Raw genomic sequence first — 21,286 nt, 5'->3', positions numbered from 1 at the left:
GGAAACGGATGCAATCAAAAACAAAGAACCCAGCAATTTTTGGGAGTACGACGGAAACACACACACAAACTCTTATCTAAAATATATTTGCTGTGGAAAATGAAAATATGAAGAAATTGTTTGTTTTTTTTTGTTTTTTTTACACGGGTTATTGTGTTGGAGAGAAGCTTTTTTTAGCTCAGCCACTAAATAAAAAAAGCTGACAGAAAAAAATAAGAGTTATTTTTTTCACATCTTGACCTTAGAGGAGGCGCAGGCTGCATTTCCACAGCAGCCTTTGTTTGCTCCCCACAATGTTGTCACTTGATAATCTTGTGTAGCATGTCGTCTGTAAGGTTGTATTAGTTATCATTTGGATTTTGTGGAAGAGTAGGGACTGGGCTCAGTGAACTGCGAGACAATCCGTTTGGTTCAAGTGACCGAAGTTTGTCCTCCAGCTCTTGACCGAGCGCCAGGTTTTTTTTGGAGGCGACATCATTAGCCAGGTAGGGACAACTGCTCCGGCAGCTGTTGGTTCTCCGCACAGCACGCTTTAGCAATAAGCACAACGTATTTGTTCCAGAGTGAGAGAGCACGAGGGACCGGGAGAGCACATTTTATTTTGTAGCGGATGCTCGTGGAAAAACAAATCACGACATTGTTCCCTGTTAGCATCCTCACCACATTCTGCGGAGCTGTGGATAGAAGTCGGTTGATACGCACCCCATATTAAGGAAGCATTGCAGCTGAGAAATGACAGATAGAGGGGCCCTGCAGAGGATAGTGAGGGGAGCTGAAAGGGTCGCTGGAATGTCCCTCCTCTGCCCAGGGTCGGTTTCAATCCTACAGCAGGAACTGAGGCTCCTGGCACCCTGTTCATGGGCATTTTGACCTGCTGCCATTGGACACATTTAAAATAAAAGCGGCTCGTGCCACACAGATTTGGCATCCCACTGTTAATAGAATGCACTTATTATTTTATATACTTGCACTTGTTCTGTCATACTCGAATATTTACACACACTGGCCGTTTCTCAATTCACAAGTACACGAGTACGGACTCGCGTTCTCCCCAAAGTCCGTTCTTGGTCAAGTATGGACTTTGAGGAGAACGGGAGCACGCAGAACGTATCTCTGTGTATCGGAACAGAAGCGTACTCGTGACATCAGCTCGTCTGGACCTGCATTTCACCTCCTGTTAGTATCAGTCTTTAGATAATAAATTATTACTTATATTGATCATAAAATGAAATAATTGTATGAATAATGTGTTCATTGTTGAATGTGAGAGGTAATATTGTGTTTTAAATTAATTATAATTTAAGTTCTTTTTTTTTAACATACAAAACTATTTATTCACTACACCATATTTTATAGAAAGCATTTTTAAAATCTAAAAAAGCCTAAAAAAAATCAAAAAAAAAAAAAAGAAAAACAGAATCAAGCTGCGGCCGCGGTGCATTCTGGGAAAGCGGTCAGTCTGAAGAACGCTCCTGTACGCATGCTGAGAAACAGCCACTGTATAAAAAGACATTTAACCCCTTTTCACTGTGTCCGGCACTAACCAGACTAAATTTTTTCCTTTTTTAGAAAATTGTTCCTCAGGATGAACCAAGCTTGTGGAAGTCAACAATTCCCTCCCTGATATCTTGGCTAACTTTCTTTGATTCTCCCATGACCTCTCACATGGAGGCGGTGTGTTTGAGGCGTATGTGAATAAAAACGACCACACGTCTGTCAAGTTATCTCCCAAATGTTAGGGTGCTCTACCCATGACATCAGCATCTGGGGATTTCCCCAGTTGCTTCAAGGCATTACGCTCTTCATGTCTGTAAACTTCGGTATTTGGGGAAAGTAAGAAAAAAGGTTCTGTTAGTTCTCATAGTTTTAGGAGATGGAAATCATTCTGGTCGCTCCTCACTGAACCTGCAGATCAAAGAGAAACACTCTTTTTGCTGTGTGCTGTTTAGCATTTCATAAAATGAGACTAAATTGAGTTTTGGTTATTGCTAATTAACCTCGGTCTTTGTTGACGGTGTCGTCCTCAGGTAACAGGTTCTCTCTCACCTCCTTTGGAGCTCTGTACATCTCTGACGTTCAGAAAGAGGATGCCCTCTCCACATACCGGTGCATCACCAAGCACAAGTACAGTGGCGAGACGCGGCAAAGCAACGGGGCCAGGCTGTCAGTGATGGGTCAGCGCCTATTTTGATCAGCTTCCTTCCTGTATTGTTCTCTTTATGTTTTTACATCATCACTAATTGTAACCAAATCTCTACCCACCAGACCCCAGCGAGTCCTCGCCCACCATCTTGGACAGCTTCCAAGCGGGGGAGGTGTACGCAGGCCAGAGCATCGAGCTCCCCTGCATAGCGGGCGGCTACCCGAGCCCCACCGTGCGCTGGCTGAAAGATGGCCGACCGCTGCCCTCAGACGCCCGCTGGACTCGGCGCTTGACTGGGCTGACCATCAGCGACCTGAGGCAGGAGGACAGCGGCAGCTACGCCTGCGAGGTCACCAACAGTTTTGGCTCAAAGGAGGTGTCTGGACAGCTTCACGTTATAGGTGTGTGACACACACACGCACACACACAGTCGCAGACAAATAACCTGACACTTTCTCACCGTGTCTTCATAGTGAATCATCCTGGCAGAGGGACACATTTCTGAGCTGTCTTCTTTTTTGGTTTGAGGCACGACTCGCCAGCGATCACACTTCGAGTGTGTCGCTAACAAATGCATGGGAGCTGCTCCGTGCCCCATCATATCAGGCCTCAAAAAGAGAGACAGGGGCAGTAAATTGCCGAGTGTGACTCCATAACACAGCTGCCAGCGCCGTTCACCGTCACACACACACACACACACACACACACACTGAGGCTGAGGAAGATGGAGAGGAAGACGAGGGGGTCACAGAAGGGACAATCAGATGTCCAGACAGTGTTGGAATGACATTATCTGCGATGTAATAACAGGATAATAAGAGCAGGTTACGTACACTGTGAGAAGTATACAAAGAAACAAAGGCAGGGGAGGCGAGACGCGAGGAGGGAATGGAAAGGGAGTAGGCTTTGCCAGTGGGCACATCATGGCAGCACACTCTGTGACTCTGACAGGGCGAGAGGGAGGCGGGGGGGGGGGGGGGGGGGGGGGGGTTGGGAGACACAGCGATGCCCCCAGCATATACCACCAGCTGCCTTATTGCTCACTGACATTTACACACACACACACACACACACACACACACACACACACACATACTCCCCTTAACACACAGGCACACTTCTAAACACACAAGTGGACAGAGATGTGAAGAGATATCTCCAGCTGCTTTTTTAATGAGTGTGTCGAACTGATTGAGTCACCACTGCTGATTGTGCCCTCTCTGGCCGTCTGCTCGGATGTAAACACCTACTGTACATTTAAATCAGGGTGTCACGATGAGGCCAGTGTAATGGCTTCAGAGTTTCCCTTTTTGTTTAGATAATAATGAAGAAAGATTTTTTTTAATTTTAGTAGATTTGCGTTGATCAGAGATTTTGGGGCTGATTTCTAACCACGTGGTTTTGCGAAGCTGATGTTGATCTCAGCAGGCTAAACTTTCTCTTTTTTTTGGGGATAAACAGTAAATTGAAGCACCCTAGAAATGAGATCAAACAATGGATTCTTAAAAACAGCTCAAACCTTCAGCGTTCTCTCCGGATGACTGAAGATTTCGTAGTGCAGTGAAATCCTCCAGGTCATGCAGACAAAACCTAATGAAAAGAAATCGCAGGGTACCTCTTTTACTCATCTTCAAGAAAGATTGGAAATAACTAACTTTTTACTTTTTTTTGCACGGCTAAAGAGGCAATGTACACTGTATCACAAGATAGTATGAATCTTTATACAATGGATTTTTAACCTGCGTCTGGCCTTTTATGTGAAGAGTTGTGGTTTACTGTTGCATGTTACAATGTTAAATTTTTTTTTTGATTTATTCTAACTATATGGGACCCTTAAGAATCTTTTTTGTTGCGTTTGATCACTATTAATCCTTTATATCAAGAGCACAGGCTACATCACCCTGTGTGTTTGAGAGAGAGCAGCTTGTGTTACACAGCTGTAGATTCTTAGCGATTTGTATGATCAGCACTGTTATCAATCCAGCTGGTAATAGTAGTAAGGGTCTACTTTGATGACGGACAGATTTGGACTCTTTTTAAAGAGTAAAATAGAGCAAATTTGCTCTGTTACGTTCAGTTTTCTATTACCTGCTGATGCCTAACGTCTGAGTCTGAATGATGGCCATACGACTAGAAAATGGTTTTCTTTTTGGACGGTTCTCGCACTTTTTATGCTTCCTCAGATTTTCATATTTCAACACCTTACTGATGCTGATTATAGCGAACCGAGGCTTTTAAATATATGCAATGCTTTGAACACCAAGGACAGAAGTTGTAAGTGCAACTTGGTTGCAAGGATGGCGCGTTTACTTGTCGGAAATGAATCCGAATTTTATTTTTTGACTGGCCAATCTCTAATCAGGCTCCTTTAAGAGTAAACTCAGTGTCCATATAGTATATATCCCATAGTAAAACTTTTTTTTTTATATAATCCAATTGAAATCCTTAGTTGGTTTACTAACATTCATAGGAAAGACCATTTAAGAACCACGTACTGCGTTTGTCACAATCAACTGATTGTGTTCAGACGTGTAAAAAGACAAAAAAAAAAAGATAACAACTCATAGTTTTGCTTTGCATTTCTGGTCATACCTTCAGGATGTTTGTTCTGACATCATGTGCTTTTTGTTTTTTCTTTTTTTCCCCCAGATCCACTGAGAGTGACGCTGTCTCCAAAGAACATGAAAACAGGCATCAGCAGCACACTGTTCTTCACTTGCACCGTGGAGGGTTCTCCAGAGTACACCGTCACCTGGTACAGGAACACTGAGCCTATTGTTCCCGACCAGCACATTTCCATACAGGGACAACACAACGACACCCTGCAGATCACTGCAGCTCAGAAGTTCCACTCCGGAGCCTACCAGTGCTTTGCTTCCCGAAAGGGTCACACAGCTCAGGACTTTTCCATTATTCTCTTAGAGGGTGCGTGGACAACGGCTATAGGGACACTCAATAAGTGGAGACTCTGTTTACCAAAAGAATCTACTAAATGATTTGGCTTCTCTTGGCTTAAACTCATTTCCTCTTTTCCTCTCGGTCCCCCCTCAGATGGTACTCCTCGTATTGTGTCTTCCTTCAGCGAGCGGGTGGTGAACCCCGGCGAGCCTTTCTCCCTCATGTGCGCCGCCAAAGGAGCCCCGCCACCCTCCATCACCTGGACTTTGGATGAGGAGTCCGTGGTGCGAGATTCCACCTACAAGACCAGCCAGTACACCCTGTCGGACGGCTTGACCGTGTCTCACGTCAACGTCAGCAGTCCGCTCATTCGAGACGGGGGAGTGTATCGTTGCGTCGCACGCAACTCGGCCGGTAGCGCCGAGTACCAAGCGCGCATAAACGTAAGAGGTGCCTGTCTGCTTTTCAATATAAATGCACTCACACCTGACTCTATACAAACACGCAGGGCTTAGTTAACATCTATCTATCTATCTATCTATCTATCTATCTATCTATCTATCTATCTATCTATGTATCTATCTATCTATCTATCTATCTATCTATCTATCTATCTATCTATCTATCTATCTATCTATCTATCTATCTAAAAACTAAGTCCACCCTTGCTGCTTTCACAACATTTCAAAGGGAAAGGAGAGCGCAGGTTTGTTTTACTGCAATGCTAAGCCAGGAAGACATCAGCAGACTTTAACGAATTTTATTTCGCCAACAAAGCACATCAGCACAAACACATCCCGCTAACTATTGGTGCACGGTGGTGGAGGAGTGCGGATGTGTGCTTGATTTCCAGAGACGGCCCCCATAATCGCTGAAATGCTTTGGTGGGTCTGTTAGAATGGGATGTATAAAGATATTTGTGCCAATCTTAATGAGCTGAAGAGCGGCAGAGAAAGAATACTACTTTATGTACAAGCCATTGTACCAAGGGGTGTACTTAGTTTTTCTATGTCTGTCAACACAGTCATGGGAATGCTCTTCCTTTCCCATGATTGCATCTATCTACACTATGTTGCCAAAAGTATTCGCTCAACCATCCAAATGACTGAATCCAGGTGTTCTAATCACCTCCGTGGTCACAGGTGTAGAAAACCCAGCACTTAGGCACGAAGCTGCTTAAAAAAACATTTGCGAAACACGGTGTTGCTCTCAGGAGCTCAGTGAATTCCAGCATGGCTCTGTAGCTGAGTGTGACTTGTGGAACACGTCCACCTAATACCACTGTTTGTGGTATAATAAGGAGGAAGCAACTGGAAACAACAGCAACGTAGAGATGTAGTGGTAGGGCACATAAAATGTCAAAGCAGTACCGGGGAGCATTGTGTGCAGAGGTCAACAACTCTGCAGGTTCAATTACCTCTAAACTTTCTGTGGCCTCCAGATTAGCTCAGGAACTGTGATCAGAGAGCTCTAGGGAATAGCTTTCCATAGCCAAACACTTGCAGCCAAACCTTACGTCACCAAGTGCAATCCACAGTGTCAGACGCAGTAATGTTAAGCTTGGCGCTGCTCGACTTTGTCTGGGGGCCACAAATCATGTCTGCATATCTAATAGTCCAGTGGACCAGTCTGGGTTTGGCAGCTGTCAGACAAATGTGACATGTCTGACTGTGTTGAATCAAGAGGCGGAGAAAGTTATGATGCGACGCTGCTTCTCAAGAGGTGGGCTCGGCCCCTTAGTCTTAGTGAAGGAAATCTTAAAACGGTCACAGATTCCCATAAACACACTCCCAAACCTTGCGAAAGGCTATCCCAGAGGAGTTGCACCTGTTATAGCAGGGAAGGGTGGACCGACATCATGTTAAACCCCACAGAATGTCCCTCAGGTTCCTGCGTATGTGCTGGCGGATGAGCAAATATTTTTGCCAATATAGTGCAACTATCAAGCCAATGTAGCTAGCTAGCTAGTTTCTTTCTGTGTTTACTAATTTAGATCCATAGCAAGCCTGCTTAGGATAATTAGATATTAACAAATACCCTCAGTCAGATTTTAGTAATGGGGGCACAACTAACCTTCCTCTCCACTTGTCAACTTGCCCCAATCACTCCATTCCTCAACTTTTATCTCTTCACCCTTTCGTCCCCATTGGCTGCCCCCTATGACCTCTGTCACCTCATCCGCCCTGTTCTCCTACTTTCGGGTCTGTCCCTGTCTCCCCCTCCATCCCCTCCCTCTCTTCCCCGTGTCTCCAGGTCCGCCTCGAATTAGACCCATGCGAGACATCACAGCAGTGGCGGGCAGAAACACATATATAACGTGCCGCGTGATTGGGTACCCATACTACTCAATCAAGTGGCTGAAGGACGGCATGCAGCTGCCCGATAATCACCGTCAAGTGGTGTTCGAGAATGGCACCCTGAGGCTCACGGACGTGCAGAAGGGCGCCGACGAAGGGACCTACTTGTGTAGCGTTTTGATCCAGCCCCAAGTCTCAATCAATCAGACCGTTCACGTAACAGTTAAAGGTAAGAGTGAAGAGAGGGTATAATTATCCATCTTAAAAAGCCAGCTTGTATAAATTGTAAATTATAAAGATGTGTAAAATACCTTGAAACTTGTCTTTTATTCCAACATTGAACAAACAAGCATTGAGTAATAAGAGTGTATGCTGTTTATTTTAGTTATTTAGGGAATAAAACATTCAAGACAAATGATAACGCCTCTAATGCCAGCCATTAAGTACGGTGGAGGATCCGTGATTCTCTGGGCCCTTTTGATGTAGCTGCCATCATAAACTCTTTGAAATACCAGGATTTTAAATACAAATCTCTGGACCTCTGTCAGCAAACATGAAATGTGTCATTACTGGGGTGGGGTGGGGGTTGGGGGGTTCCCAACAGGCTGGTCCAAATCGTATGACCAGACATGGTTCATCAGACACAAAATCCACCTTGTTCATCTCAGTCTTCAGACTTGAGTCCTATAGAAACCCTATGAAGTAAGCGCTGACAAGAAGCGGGCATAAGAGAGGACCTAGGACATTGGATGATCTATACTAGAGAGACTGTACAAATAGAACTAAGCGGTTTTAACAAAAATTAGTTGTACAAAGTATCTTATGAAATATTCATCTAAATGATCAGAATTTTTTATTTTTTTTTTCTTAACCAAGCTTTTTGCATGTTGTTTCTAAGGGTAGAATACAATTTAGGACTCTTCTAAATTGGTCTCATTGTAATAAATGAATAATATTCATGACAACTTGCAATGATTTTTTTTGACGCAGAATGGTGGCGTTTAGAGATTCGCGTCCTCGGCTGTAAATTTCGGATGTTTGTGTCGTTATGTTGCTCAGCCTGCGAGTCGGCTAACGATGGTAGCACGGCAGCTGCAGAGGTGTTTAAGGGTGTGTGCATGTGCCTGAGTGTGAGTGTGTCTCTGATTTAATTAGATGAATAATAATGAAGCCTAGATTAAATCCCCCAGATGTCTCAGCTGTAGTACCCCCACCTCAACCTCCATCTCTATGGCAACCGAATGACTTCCCCCTGCCAATTGGACTCTAACCAGAGCAGCTATTATGGGCTGCAGGAGATGGGGGTGGAGGGGGGGGAGCTAAAGGGAGGGTGGCAGCAAAGACGGGGCCCACTGGCCAATGACCTTCTCTATCTCTTTCAGCATTGCTCCAGATGGCCACACTGCCTCCATCTATCGCTGCCTTTATTCCTCTTGATTCTATGTGTGCTCTCCCCCGTCTCTCCTAGTGCCCCCGCTCATCCAGCCCTTCGACATCCCCTCTACCTCAGTGGGGAAGCTCATGTACATCGCCTGCGTGGTGTCGTCCGGGGACATGCCCATACGCATCACCTGGCACAAAGACGGCCAGCTCATAGTGCCAGGCTCCGCCTCTGGCGTCGCAATAGAGACCAAAGAGTTCATGAGCTCCCTGCAGATCTCCAAGGTGACACTGAAGCACAACGGGAACTACACCTGCATCGCCAGCAACGCCGCAGCCAACGTCAGCTGGGAGAGACAGCTGATTGTCACCGGTGAGGGGCTGGGCAAGTGCCTCAAACGTGCGAGGCGAGCTTACAGAGGCATGATTGTTTCCCCTCCTCTACCTCTCCTGTCTTCCCCTCAGTGCCGCCACGTTTTGTGGTTCAACCCAACAACCAGGACTGCATTTATGGAAAGGCTGGAGTTCTGAACTGTTCTGTAGACGGCTACCCACCTCCAAAAGTCATGTGGAAGCATGCTAAAGGTAAAAATTAGCACTCGCGTCCTCGTACAAACAGTGCAAGCTGAAGGCTTTGACTTGCTTTCCCTGCATGGTTTATGTTCTCGTCTGCAGGTGTCGGAAACCCACAGCAGTACCACCCCGTCCCGCTCACCGGCCGTATCCAGATCATGTCCAACGGCTCCTTACTCATCCGACATGTCCTTGAGGACGACCGAGGGTACTACCTCTGTCAGGCCTCCAACGGCGTTGGCTCAGACATCAGTAAAAGCATGATCCTCACAGTCAAGAGTGAGTGTCAGTCAGTTCTTCCGCCGGCTCAAGCGCGTTTCCTTTTATAAGCACATCTGCTGGATCGTAGGGATCCGTCTTGTAAGGTGCACTCCTGCCCCAGGCTGTTTCAGCTTGTACTAAACACAGCAAAATCTCCTCTCTGTCCTGCACACCTCTAACTGGGGGTATCCTGGCCATTGATTTTTTGCGTAGAGGCTGTCAGTTTGGGTGCTCCTCAATGTTTTGCGAGAAAAGGAGGCTGCTGAATTAGTGATAAAAACATAACCACAGGATCCCCATTCAATCAATAATCCACATGTGAGCATCATAGGAGAAGGAAAGAGCAGAAATCTTGGAGAAGAGGTTGAACTAGGGAAGTAGGGTGTGACGTAAGGGAGCCACTGAGGCTTGAAGCGTGAAATGACACCAGGGAACGTAGAGCCAGAATAGTGATATCCGTGCATTCGTATCGTATCCACAGTTTCCAATACCACAGCCCCGATCCCTCACCTCATTACTCCATATAAAACTATTCATTACTCTGACACATGTCTGTGGATCTGCTCAGTTCCCGCCATGATCACCAGCCACCCCAACACCACCATGGCGAGGAAGGGCCAGACCAAGGAGCTGAACTGCACAGCACGGGGCGAGCAGCCCATCATTATCCGCTGGGAGAGAGGAGACACAGTCATCGATGCAGAGAGAAACCCCCGGTACTCCATCACCATCAACAAGAAGGGAGATGAAGTCATCTCCACCCTGAAGGTGAGATTACAAAGCTCAGCCTTTTTTTTTTTTTTTATAAACGGGGAGGGGTTATTTGAACCTGTTTATAACCCATCAACATCGTGATGAGCTCGTATGCGTTAGAGCAACACAGGGAAAACGACGCACGGTTTTTGTCATTCATTTCCGGCAAAAAGCCGAACACTTTGAATGGACGGGCTGACGGATGATGTGAACAGCCTTCCTCAGTCAGTAATTTGGAGAACCACCGTCAACTGTAATATAGCTGCTTTGCCAAAATAAGCCAAGCTCAGTCAGATGGATTGGGGAGCATTTGTGAGCATCAGTTTTCAGGTCACGCCAGGGATTCTAACCTGGATTAAGGCCTGGACATTGAGCGCTGCCATTCTAACACGTGAATATGCTGAGATATAAACCATTCAACTGTAGTATAGTTAAATAGCTCTGGTTTTAAATCTTTTGAAGAGTCTAACAGGTTATCCCCTCATATCACCCTTTATTGAGCTTCATCCATCTTCCCATCAGTTAAGACCAGCTCATCTCTCCCTGCTGAAGAAAGGATCCCCACGATGCTCCACTAGAAATTACAGCACAACAATAAACTCAACTTAAAAATAAACCTAACTGTAATCAGTCGATCAATCAATCATTCATTTGTATAGCCCTTACCACATTCACAACAACGGAGACCAGATCACTCAATAAAATCAATATATAACAACAAAACCACACAGGGAAATAAAGGAAAACATGAAAAACCATGTTAAAAAACAATGTAGATGAAACAAAATAATTAAAACAAGGTCAATACGACCAGTGGTGCCCCCGCAGTTGTAAGTATTAAAAGCCTGTCTGCATAAAATGTTCTTGAGCTTTGATTTAAAAAGGCCAAGTTGAGGTTTAGATTAAAGATCTAGTGGAAGCTGATTTGAGAGTCGAGGTCGAGGTGCGGCCACAGAAAAAAACAGTAACATTTTTATTTTGTCCCTGCAAATGTTGACTGTCTAACCCCAAGAACCTGGTTCAAATAGGAAAGCTTGATGACTCAGATGAATCTATCCTAAAATGGACAGGTTAGCCAATGGAGCAAAACTAAAACAGGATATTTAAGTCTGGTCAGTCCAGCCTAAATTCCTTTGGCCGCTTGTGTTTCTCTGCCTTGCTCTCATGTCCTGTTGCTGTCTGGCTCTTCTGTTTGCATCTGTATGTTTGAGGAGCATGCGCACCTGCGCCTCTAGGCTGCCAGGGGCGTGGCTTTGTTTGACAGGTATGATGGATTAATCTGATTAGATGAAGGAATGACACAAAAAGTGCGGATTGGCAATGGGTGCTGAGAGCTGCACCCTGAGGAGAATCTTTAAGTAACCAATTAGAAACCGGCATGAAGTCACATGGAAGCCTCCCGTGTCGGTAAATAACAAGACTTACACAAAAACATAAACCTCGATAAAAGCCAACATGGAATGGGAATGCTGAAAAAAATGCTAAGAGAACAGATCTGATAATTACTTTTTATATCATAATTTATGTATTTCCTGTATCTGCACTGTTCTCCTGCGATTTTGATGGGGGCGCCACCAGAGCTCCCCTTATTGACAAACCACCACTGTGATTATTATCTTTAGTTTTTTTGGCACATATTGTGTTTTGCATGTCTACCTAGAAGTAACATTTTGTTGTCTTCTGACCATTCTTCTTCTTTCACATGGTTGCTATGTCCCCTACATGGCTTTTATTTTGGGGTTTCCTGGGTGCCTTTCTTCTGTTAAGGCCAGATTTCTGGACATCTCAGCTAACACTTGTCCTGTCAACTGTTTCTCCCACCTGTAAATGGCACCTCAAATAAAATCAGAATAAAATACAAAGAAATTTAGGAGTTTCACACAAAAACTGTGGAAAGTGTTTTTATGGTTATGAAAACTAATGCATATACATAAATTTTGTCTCTAAATGACATTGCATAATTTATTTGGGAAGTTTTAGTAATGCAGGTAAGACTATGTTTTGCTTTCTGCTGTGTGTTTGTGTTTCTCAAAGGTAAATTAAAGTGTTTTAGTTAACAGTAGTCCAGTAAAACATATGCGACCTATTAAGAGCTGTTTTTTAAGCCCAATACTGAATATTGCATATTAATAAAGAATCTGTCTGAGGCCCAAGCTGGTATGTACAATTTGTGGTATGTACAAATCTTTTTTGGTGCTCTTCCTTTCAGCTAAACCCAGCTGAGCGAGGAGATTCTGTCTTCTTTTCCTGCCACGCTATCAACTCCTATGGAGAGGGTCGCGGGCTCATCCAACTCACAGTGCAAGGTTTGTTTTTCTTTGTTTTCATGTCTAAATAACATCATTTATGTGTTGCTGCACATGCTGTACGGATGAACATCCCAAGATTCTGCAACGCAATAACTAAACTGTCCCGTTTTTCCTCTCCCTTAAACACAGAACCACCAGATCCTCCTGAGCTGGAGGTAAGGGAAGTGAAGGACAGAAGCATGAACCTGCGCTGGATCCAAAGGTTCGACGGCAACAGCATCATCACCAGCTATGACATAGAGTACAAGAATAAATCAGGTAAAACGGCTCAGATTTGCACCTTCATCTGTTCTTTTTTTCTGCACGGGTTTTGTTAAGAAACCTTAATTCTGCTCATGTTCGACAGACTCTTGGGATCACATGTACACGACCAGGAACATCTCGCCTACGAACAACCAGGCCAACATTGTGGAGCTGCATCCAGCGTGTGTGTACAGCATCCGCATGTACTCCTACAACAAAATTGGTCGCAGCCTCCCCAGCAAAGAGCTCACCATCAGCACCGAGGAAGCACGTAGGTGTTTGATTTTCCCAGGTTTTCGGCCTGTTCGTCGTGTTTGGCTAGGATTTACTGTTCTAACGATGAATCCTGATCAAACAGCACCTGATGGCCCTCCGATGGACGTCGTCCTTCAGCCGATGACATCTCAGAGCATACGAGTCACATGGAGGGTAATAAATCATGTTTGTCTTGTATTTTTAACATCCGTTAGTCATCTTAGACCATGAATATTTTTTTTAGATGTAGGAAATTACTTAAATACCAGGAAAAGGCTGATACTGTTGTATTGCAGTTTATGAAAAGCAGCTTTGTCTCTTAAGATTTGTATGTTTTGACTTTTTTTTATCTCAAGAAAAGCAACATGTTTTAACTAAAAGTGCTGAAGTGTAGGTTTTAAGACTGGAAGATATATTAGATATACTGTTTTTTTTTTAAACCTTTTTCAGAACTTAAAAACATTCACATGTCCAAATGTTGCTTCTTACAAAAACAGAATTAATCATATATGTACAGAATTTCACACGTTTTGATGCATTTGTGCCAAAATCCTAAATGCACAATCACTGCATTTTTGTGGGAATGCACACATGCTCAGTACATGTTTTTTTTTTTAAACAAAATCACTGATCAAAATAAGTAAAAGTTTTGTTAATAGTGATCATTTTCCATCAGTTTAGCTCCTACCTTTTGAAAATAACTACCTTTAAGAAAGTATTAAACATACTTTTCATAAAGCTCAGATAAATCACTGTTATTACCAGAAATAAGGGTTTAAAACATCAGTCTGGGGGAAATTAAATAATGAGTTTACCTTTGTTAATTGGGTTACAAAAAGACTTTTGAACATGACAGTATACAGACAGACGATACTTTTTAATGTTAAAACATAAAAATGCTCATTTCTGGCGAGCATTAAGCAATATCAAGTCAGATACAGCAGGTGTTAAGAAAGGAATTAAATCATGTATTCTACTAGCATAGTTTACTGATTTTGAGAGGTAAAAGACACATCATCACCTGATCAGTTTATAATAAAACCAGATGTTCATTTTGTGCAGCAGGTTAACAACTGACAAACTCATTAGCTGGGAGTTGTGACACTACATACATGTAAATCAACTATTATGTGTCTTGGCTGTTTAAGTTTTTTTTAGAGAATGTGAAGACATAGAGAATAATAAATATCGCTAAAGTAGTTGAAACTAACTAATAGTCAAATAGTACTAAATTACTGGCTGTTTTTATTTCACAAATTTAAATATTGGAATTTTTATAAATGGGCAACAACACTAATAGATATTATTCTGGTCCTCATTTTAAAAACTGTCGTGGCCAAGACATTTTGGAAAATCTCAATGCAACGCATACAGTTTCAAAGTATCCATTAGATTTATGTGGTGCCGTTTCTTAGCCCTAAGTCACGTAAGATTAGAGAACCAAAATACAGACAGTGAGTAAGCGTATTCTTTATGAAGAGCTGAAAATAAAAATGTAAAAAGATACAGTTGGAACAGACATTCCTTAACAACCAGCTGGAGATGACACCTGTCCTCCTAGAAAACATTTATTACTGATTTCTAGTCAGCCTAGATATGTTCATACTCTTGAATATACAAACGATAAGACACCCAAACAACTGTGCCGTGATTCTATGGTTCATTTGGTCGAAGTGGGTTCCCACTTCTTGCTGGTAGATCTGAATGCAGCACCAAGCCTACAGCAGGTTAGTAAACGGTGCACAGCCACAAAAACAAGCTGGAACTGAAATTAAGGCCATTTGGAAAAAATAGACTCAAAAAGCCCAAAGGACAAACATCAAACCCAAGTATCGCTTGACTCATGGCATCCAGACTCGGTTTCTGTTCCAAAATGAACTTCTTTTTTCCTCCAAAACACCCAGGCCCCCAAGAAGGAGCTGCAGAACGGGGTGATCCGAGGCTATCAGATCGGTTACAGAGAGAACGGACCAGGCAGCAATGGCCAGTACAGCATCGTGGAGATGAAAGCCACAGGGGACAGTGAGGTGTACACCTTGGACAACTTGAAGAAGTTTGCTCAGTACGGCGTGGTTGTCCAGGCTTTCAACAGGGCTGGAACTGGACCGTCCAGCACCGAGATCAACGCCACGACACTGGAAGATGGTATGATGGAAAAAAAGAGGAATGACGGAGTAGATTTGGATGTGGCGGGGGTGTGACAGGGAATAAAAAGGGTCTAGAAGGATATCTTTTCTCTGAAAACGTTTCCAGGAGACTTGACAAAGACTCCTGGATGTCCAGAAGGATGTTTTTTAAAATGCTTCATTTGAATTACTTCTCTACAGACTGGTAGCAGTTAAGCTACTAGTCAACCGTTTGGGCTCACAGTTGTCATTTAGTGGCTTTTTCTTATTTTTATGACTTTCTTCATTGCAGGTACAGAGTAAAGACATCAAAACTATGACTCAAAAGTATACAGAATTACGGATCACAGAATTGTGAAATAACTCAAAACCTTTTGTACATTTTAGCTTCTTTTTACCCGTCTAACCATGACTGGTTTATTTCAATTCAATTCAATTCAATTCAATTTTATTTATATAGCGCCAAATCATGAAACATGTCATCTCAAGGCACTTTACAAAGTCAAGTTCAATCATATTATACAGATTGGGTCAGATTATACAGATTGGTCAAAAATTTCCTATATAAGGAAACCAGTTGATTGCATCAAAGTCCCGACAAGCAGCATTCACTCCTGGGGAACCGTAGAGCCACAGGAAGAGTCATCTGCATTGTACATGGCTTTGCTGCAATCCCTCATACTGAGCAAGCATGAAGCGACAGTGGGAAGAAAAACCACCCATTAACGGGAAAAAAAAACCTCCGGCAGAACCGGGCTCAGTATGAACGGTCATCTGCCTCGACCGACTGGGGTTACAGAAGACAGAACAGAGACACAACAAGAGAAACAAAAAAGCACAGAAGCACACATTGATCTAGTAATCTGTTCTACATTAGATGGTAGTAGCAGGTGAGCCGTCTTCTCTGGATGATGTCACAGTTAACAGAATGCCAGACCAGGTGTACCTACTATGAAGAGAAAAGAGAGAGAACAGAAAGTTAAAGCAGAAATGACAACACATAATGCATAATTGAAGAACAGTAGAACTCAATATAGTGAGAAAATTAGATCCTGATATACTCCAGTAACCTAAGCCTATAGCAGTAAAACTATAAAGGTAGCTGAGAGTAACATGAGTCACTAGTTATAATTTTTGTCAAAAAGAAAAGTTTTAAGCCTAGTCTTAAAAGTAGACAGGGTGTCTGCCTCACGGACCAAAACTGGGAGTTGGTTCCACAGGAGAGGAGCCTGATAGCTAAAGGATCTGCCTCCCATTCTACTTTTAGAGACTCTAGGAACCACCAGCAGACCTGCAGTCTGAGAGCGAAGTGCTCTGATAGGAACATACGGGGTAATCAGAGCTCTGATATATGATGGAGCTTGATTATTAAGGGCTTTATACGTTAGAAGAAGAATTTTAAATTCTATTCTTGATTTAACAGGAAGCCAATGAAGGGAAGCTAAAATTGGAGAAATATGATCCCTCTTGTTGATTTTCATCAGAACTCTTGCTGCAGCATTTTGGATCAGCTGAAGGCTTTGAACTGCATTTTGTGGACTTCCTGATAGTAAAGAATTACAATAGTCCAGCCTTGAAGTAACAAATGCATGGACCAGTTTTTCAGCATCACTCCTGGACAGAATGTTTCTAATTTTGGCGATATTCCGGAGGTGAAAAAAGGAAACTCTGGAAACCTGTTTAATATGGGATTTAAATGACATGTCTTGGTCAAAAATAACACCAAGATTTTTTACTTTATTACCAGAGGCCAGGTTAACACCACCCAGATTAAGTGATTGGTTAAGAAGTTTATTTTTTGAGGACTCTGGCCCAAAGATTAAAACTTCGGTCTTGTCAGAATTTAGATGCAGGAAATTTAAAGTCATCCAGCTTTTGATGTCATCAAGACATGACTGCAGTCGAAGTAATTGATTGGATTCATCAGGATTTATGGATAAATATAGCTGAGTATCATCAGCATAACAGTGGAAATTAATCCCATGCTGTCTGATAATTTTGCCTATCGGAAGCATATATATAGTAAAGAGAATTGGTCCAAGGACTGAACCCTGTGGTACTCCACAGGTGACCCTAGAGTTTGAGGAAGATTTATTATTAACATGAACAAATTGGAATCTGTCTGACAGATAAGATTTAAACCAGCCTAATGCTTTCCCCTTAATCCCTACAGTATGTTCAAGTCTTTGTAGGAGAATATTGTGATCAACTGTATCAAATGCAGCACTGAGATCTAACAGGACAAGTATAGACACAAGTCCATTATCTGAGGCCATGAGAATATCATTAGTGACCTTCACCAGAGCTGTTTCAGTGCTATGATGAGCTCTGAAGCCTGACTGAAACTCCTCAAGTAGGTCATTACTTTGTAAATGTTCACAAAGTTGATTAGCAACTACTTTCTCAAGAATTTTAGATAAGAAAAGAAGATTAGATATAGGTCTGTAATTTACTAACTCATCTTGATCAAGAGAAGGTTTCTTAAGTAAAGGTTTAATAACAGCTACTTTCAAAACCTGTGGTACATATCCATTTACTAAGGATAGATTAATCATGTCTAAAATAGTGCCACTGATCAAAGGGAATATGTCCTTAAACAACTTGGTTGGGATTGGGTCTAACATACAGGTAGAAGGTTTAGATGAAGCTAAAATTTTAGATAGCTCAGAAAGCTCTACTGCTTCTAAACAGTTCAAACACTGCGCAGATTCTAAAGATTCCTCCAATGCTGCCTCACTTACTGAGGACGAGGTAATCATGTTTGGGAGGATGCCAATTATTTTATTTTTAATGGCATCAATTTTATTTATGAAGAATCCCATAAAATCATTACTACTAAGAGCTAAGGGAATGGATGGATCAACAGAGCTGTGGCTCTGGGTAAGTTTGGCAACTGTACTAAAGAGAAATCTAGGATTATTTTTATTCTCTTCAATTAATGATGAAAAATATGCTACTCTAACTCTGCGGAGGGTCTTGTTATACAACAATAGTCTGTCCCTCCAGATTAAGTAGGATTCCTCTTGGTGTGTAGAGCGCCATTTTCTCTCCAATTTCCTAACATTGTGCTTCAAGGAACGCAGCTCTGAATTAAACCAAGGAGCCAGCTTCCTGTGAATAATCACCTTCTTTTTCAAGGGAGCTACATTGTCTAATGCAGAACGCAATGAGGAAGTCACATTGTTAGCAAAGGTATCGATTTGTGAATGGGAAGAAACAGCAATGCTGCCATCTACAGGGCATTTCTGCAATACTGAGGATATTAAGAAGGGGACAGACTCTTTAAGTTTTGATACAGCATTATCCGATAAAAATCTACTATAATGGAACCCTCTTTTGGGGGTGGAGAATTCAGTTAGATTAAACTCAAATGTTATTAAGAAATGATCAGACAGGACAGGGTTGTGAGAGAATACTGTTAATTCTTCACAATCAATGCCATATGTCAGAACAAGGTCTAAAGTATGGAGCCGAGAGTGCATCGGTTTATGCACATTTTGAACAAAACCAATTGAATCTAGGATAGTTTTAAAGGCTACACTAAGGTTATCACATTCAGTGTCAACATGGATGTTAAAATCACCCACTATAATAACCTTATCAGTATTTAACACCAAATCAGATAAGAAATCTGACAACTCATCCAAAAACTGAGTGTAAGGGCCTGGTGGACGATACAAAACAACAAACAGAAGAGGTTTTACTGCTTTGCAGTTTGGATGAGGGAAACTGAGGGTTAAATGTTCAAAAGAACTGTAATTATTAGTTGGCCTGGGACTAATTAATAAATCAGACTGAAAGATAGTTGCCACTCCTCCTCCTCTTCCCACAGATCTGGGAATGTGGAAATTTGAATAACTGGAGGGGGTTGACTCATTTATACTAACGTAGTCCTCTTGTAGCCAGGTTTCTGTGAGACAAAACAAATCAATCTGATTATCAGAAATCAATTCATTAACTAACAAAGTCTTTGGAGGGAGAGACCTTATATTTAATAGACCACATTTTATTATTTTATTTTTAGGTTCAAGGTGAACCATATTGATTTTTATTAGATTTTTATGATTTGTTCCTTTTAGATCAGTTTTTGATCTGTTAAGTTTTGGCCGTGGGAAAGACACCGTCTCAATAGGATAATGGGTGGGTAACAGTACAGAAGCTGCAGAGAGGTGTGTTAAACTACGGCTCTGCTTCCTGGTCTGGACCCTGGGTTGTCAGCATTTAGGAGAACTAATAAATCCGGCCAGATTCCTAGAAAGAAGAGCTGCACCATCCAAAGTAGGATGGATGCCGTCTCTCCGGATCAGACCAGGTTTTCCCCAGAAAGTTCTCCAGTTATCAATGTAGCCCACGTCGTTTTCTGGACACCACCTAGACAACCAGCGGTTGAATGATGACATGCGGCTAAACATGTCATCACTGGTCAGATCAGGCAGGGGACCAGAGAAAATTACAGAGTCCGACATAGTTTTAGCAAACTCACAAACCGAAGCAACACCAACTTTGGTGACCTCTGATCGGCGTGACCGGGTGTCATTACCGCCAGCGTGAATAACAATTTTGCGGTATTTACGCTTATCCTTAGCCAGTAGTTTTAGGTAGGATTCTATGTCGCCTGTTCTGGCCCCTGGTAGGCATTTAACTATGGTCCCTGGTTTCTTTAGTGCCACATTTCTCATTATGGAGCTGCCAATAATTAAGGTCGGCTCCTCGGCGAGATTGTCGCTCAGAGGGGAAAATTTATTAGAAACGCAGATGGGTTGGTGGTGATCTGGGGTCTGTAATCTAGAGCTATGCTTCCTACGAACCGTCACCCAGCCAGCCTGGTTACCAGGCTGGCTGGGTGCTACTGCTTTAGGTTCGCTACGTGAAGTTACTCTATGCGGCTCCGCGCTAGCAAAAGAGCGGCTATCAGCTGGTTTTTCAACAGCACGGAGCCGGGTCTCCAATTCTGACACCCTCGCCTCCAAAGCTACAAAAACACTACATTTATTACATGTACCATCATCACTAAAGGAGGCAGAGGAATAACTGAACATCTGACACAGAGAGCAGCAGATAGGAGACTTAGTCAGAGCCGGAGAAGCCATTATGAGGCTAAGGCTTGGCTAGCGCTAGGCTAACGCTAGGCTAAAGCTAGGCTAACGCCCTATTACCACGCCAAAGAACAAACCGTGTGAAACACGAGGAGTTCCCAAACGTGATGAGCAGCCACAGACAATGTTTTAAAAGTGCTTATGTTTGGAAACACATGTTACAGCAAAGAGGTTTAAAGATAAAAAGCGAGAGAGCCTGGAGCAAAGCTCCGTCGTTCACACAGCAACAACAGAAAGTGACGCAATACGCCTTACCGCAAACAGGAAGTCCGCGATCTGACAATGATCTAGGCGAAATGGGCAGTATTTTAGCTGAGATTGCCTATGATTGATGATATTTAGTTATCCCTTACTTTTTAAGGTGCCATCTGCTCTGCCAGATCTGTCAAGTCTTTTTGGGCACATAGCGTTAACCTTTAAATTAAACCCAGTATTTTATTTTATGCCCGTTTATTTGCACTGACCTTCCGTTGTTGTTTTGTTGCTGTTTTTTTTGTTTGTTTTTTCAGTGCCGAGCGAGCCCCCACAGAACGTCAGGGCGATCTCGGTGACGTCGGACGAGGCGGTGATCACGTGGTCAGAGCCGCCGCGCATGACGCTGCACGGCGTGCTGAAAGGCTACAGGGTTGTGTTTTGGTCCCTCTTCCCCGACGGAGGTGGGTGCTGTGGGGGCCGGGCCCAGTGGCCGATGCAGAGTAATTATCACCTATCTCATTCTAACATTCACCGAAAACCACCCTCAGAGTCACACACGCGTGTGTCAGTGTTGTGAGCTTGTGCTTGTTCGTACCGTTCTCATAAAGCATTTTGTGTTTCTTTGGACTTAGTTCTTGCCGGTGCCTTGCAAACGAGTTCATACCCTCAAAACCTCGTCTCGCGTTCATGTTGCACCAACAGATATTATCGTTGTATTGGGAGAGTTTATGTAATAAACCAAAACCAAATGTGGAGT

At 43.0% G+C, this 21,286-nt stretch overlaps 1 protein-coding gene across 3 annotated transcripts in view; it reads left to right on the top strand.

The window, feature by feature from the left end:
* LOC105929366 (Down syndrome cell adhesion molecule-like protein 1 homolog) overlaps window positions 1-21,286 on the top strand; it is a 91,322-nt gene that overhangs the window by 52,266 nt on the left and 17,770 nt on the right. The window contains exons 4-18 of one of the 3 annotated variants that reach the window (XM_012867104.3): window positions 2,028-2,174; window positions 2,266-2,544; window positions 4,793-5,068; window positions 5,195-5,491; window positions 7,295-7,567; window positions 8,807-9,091; window positions 9,184-9,303; window positions 9,394-9,570; window positions 10,121-10,320; window positions 12,515-12,611; window positions 12,744-12,872; window positions 12,961-13,128; window positions 13,216-13,286; window positions 15,017-15,257; window positions 20,844-20,990. In XM_012867104.3, coding sequence (XP_012722558.2) covers window positions 2,028-2,174; window positions 2,266-2,544; window positions 4,793-5,068; window positions 5,195-5,491; window positions 7,295-7,567; window positions 8,807-9,091; window positions 9,184-9,303; window positions 9,394-9,570; window positions 10,121-10,320; window positions 12,515-12,611; window positions 12,744-12,872; window positions 12,961-13,128; window positions 13,216-13,286; window positions 15,017-15,257; window positions 20,844-20,990 — 2,907 coding nt within the window. Of the gene's footprint in view, window positions 1-2,027; window positions 2,175-2,265; window positions 2,545-4,792; window positions 5,069-5,194; window positions 5,492-7,294; window positions 7,568-8,806; window positions 9,092-9,183; window positions 9,304-9,393; window positions 9,571-10,120; window positions 10,321-12,514; window positions 12,612-12,743; window positions 12,873-12,960; window positions 13,129-13,215; window positions 13,287-15,016; window positions 15,258-20,843; window positions 21,030-21,286 lie in introns of those variants that run through there. The other 2 variants (XM_012867103.3, XM_036143281.1) reach the window with 2 other exon arrangements.

The sequence above is a fragment of the Fundulus heteroclitus genome, chromosome 11, assembly GCF_011125445.2.
Source record: "Fundulus heteroclitus isolate FHET01 chromosome 11, MU-UCD_Fhet_4.1, whole genome shotgun sequence".
Lineage (NCBI taxonomy): Eukaryota > Metazoa > Chordata > Actinopteri > Cyprinodontiformes > Fundulidae > Fundulus > Fundulus heteroclitus.
The sequence above is the reverse complement of the archived record's forward strand: the minus strand, read 5'-3'. Positions and strand labels throughout refer to the sequence as shown.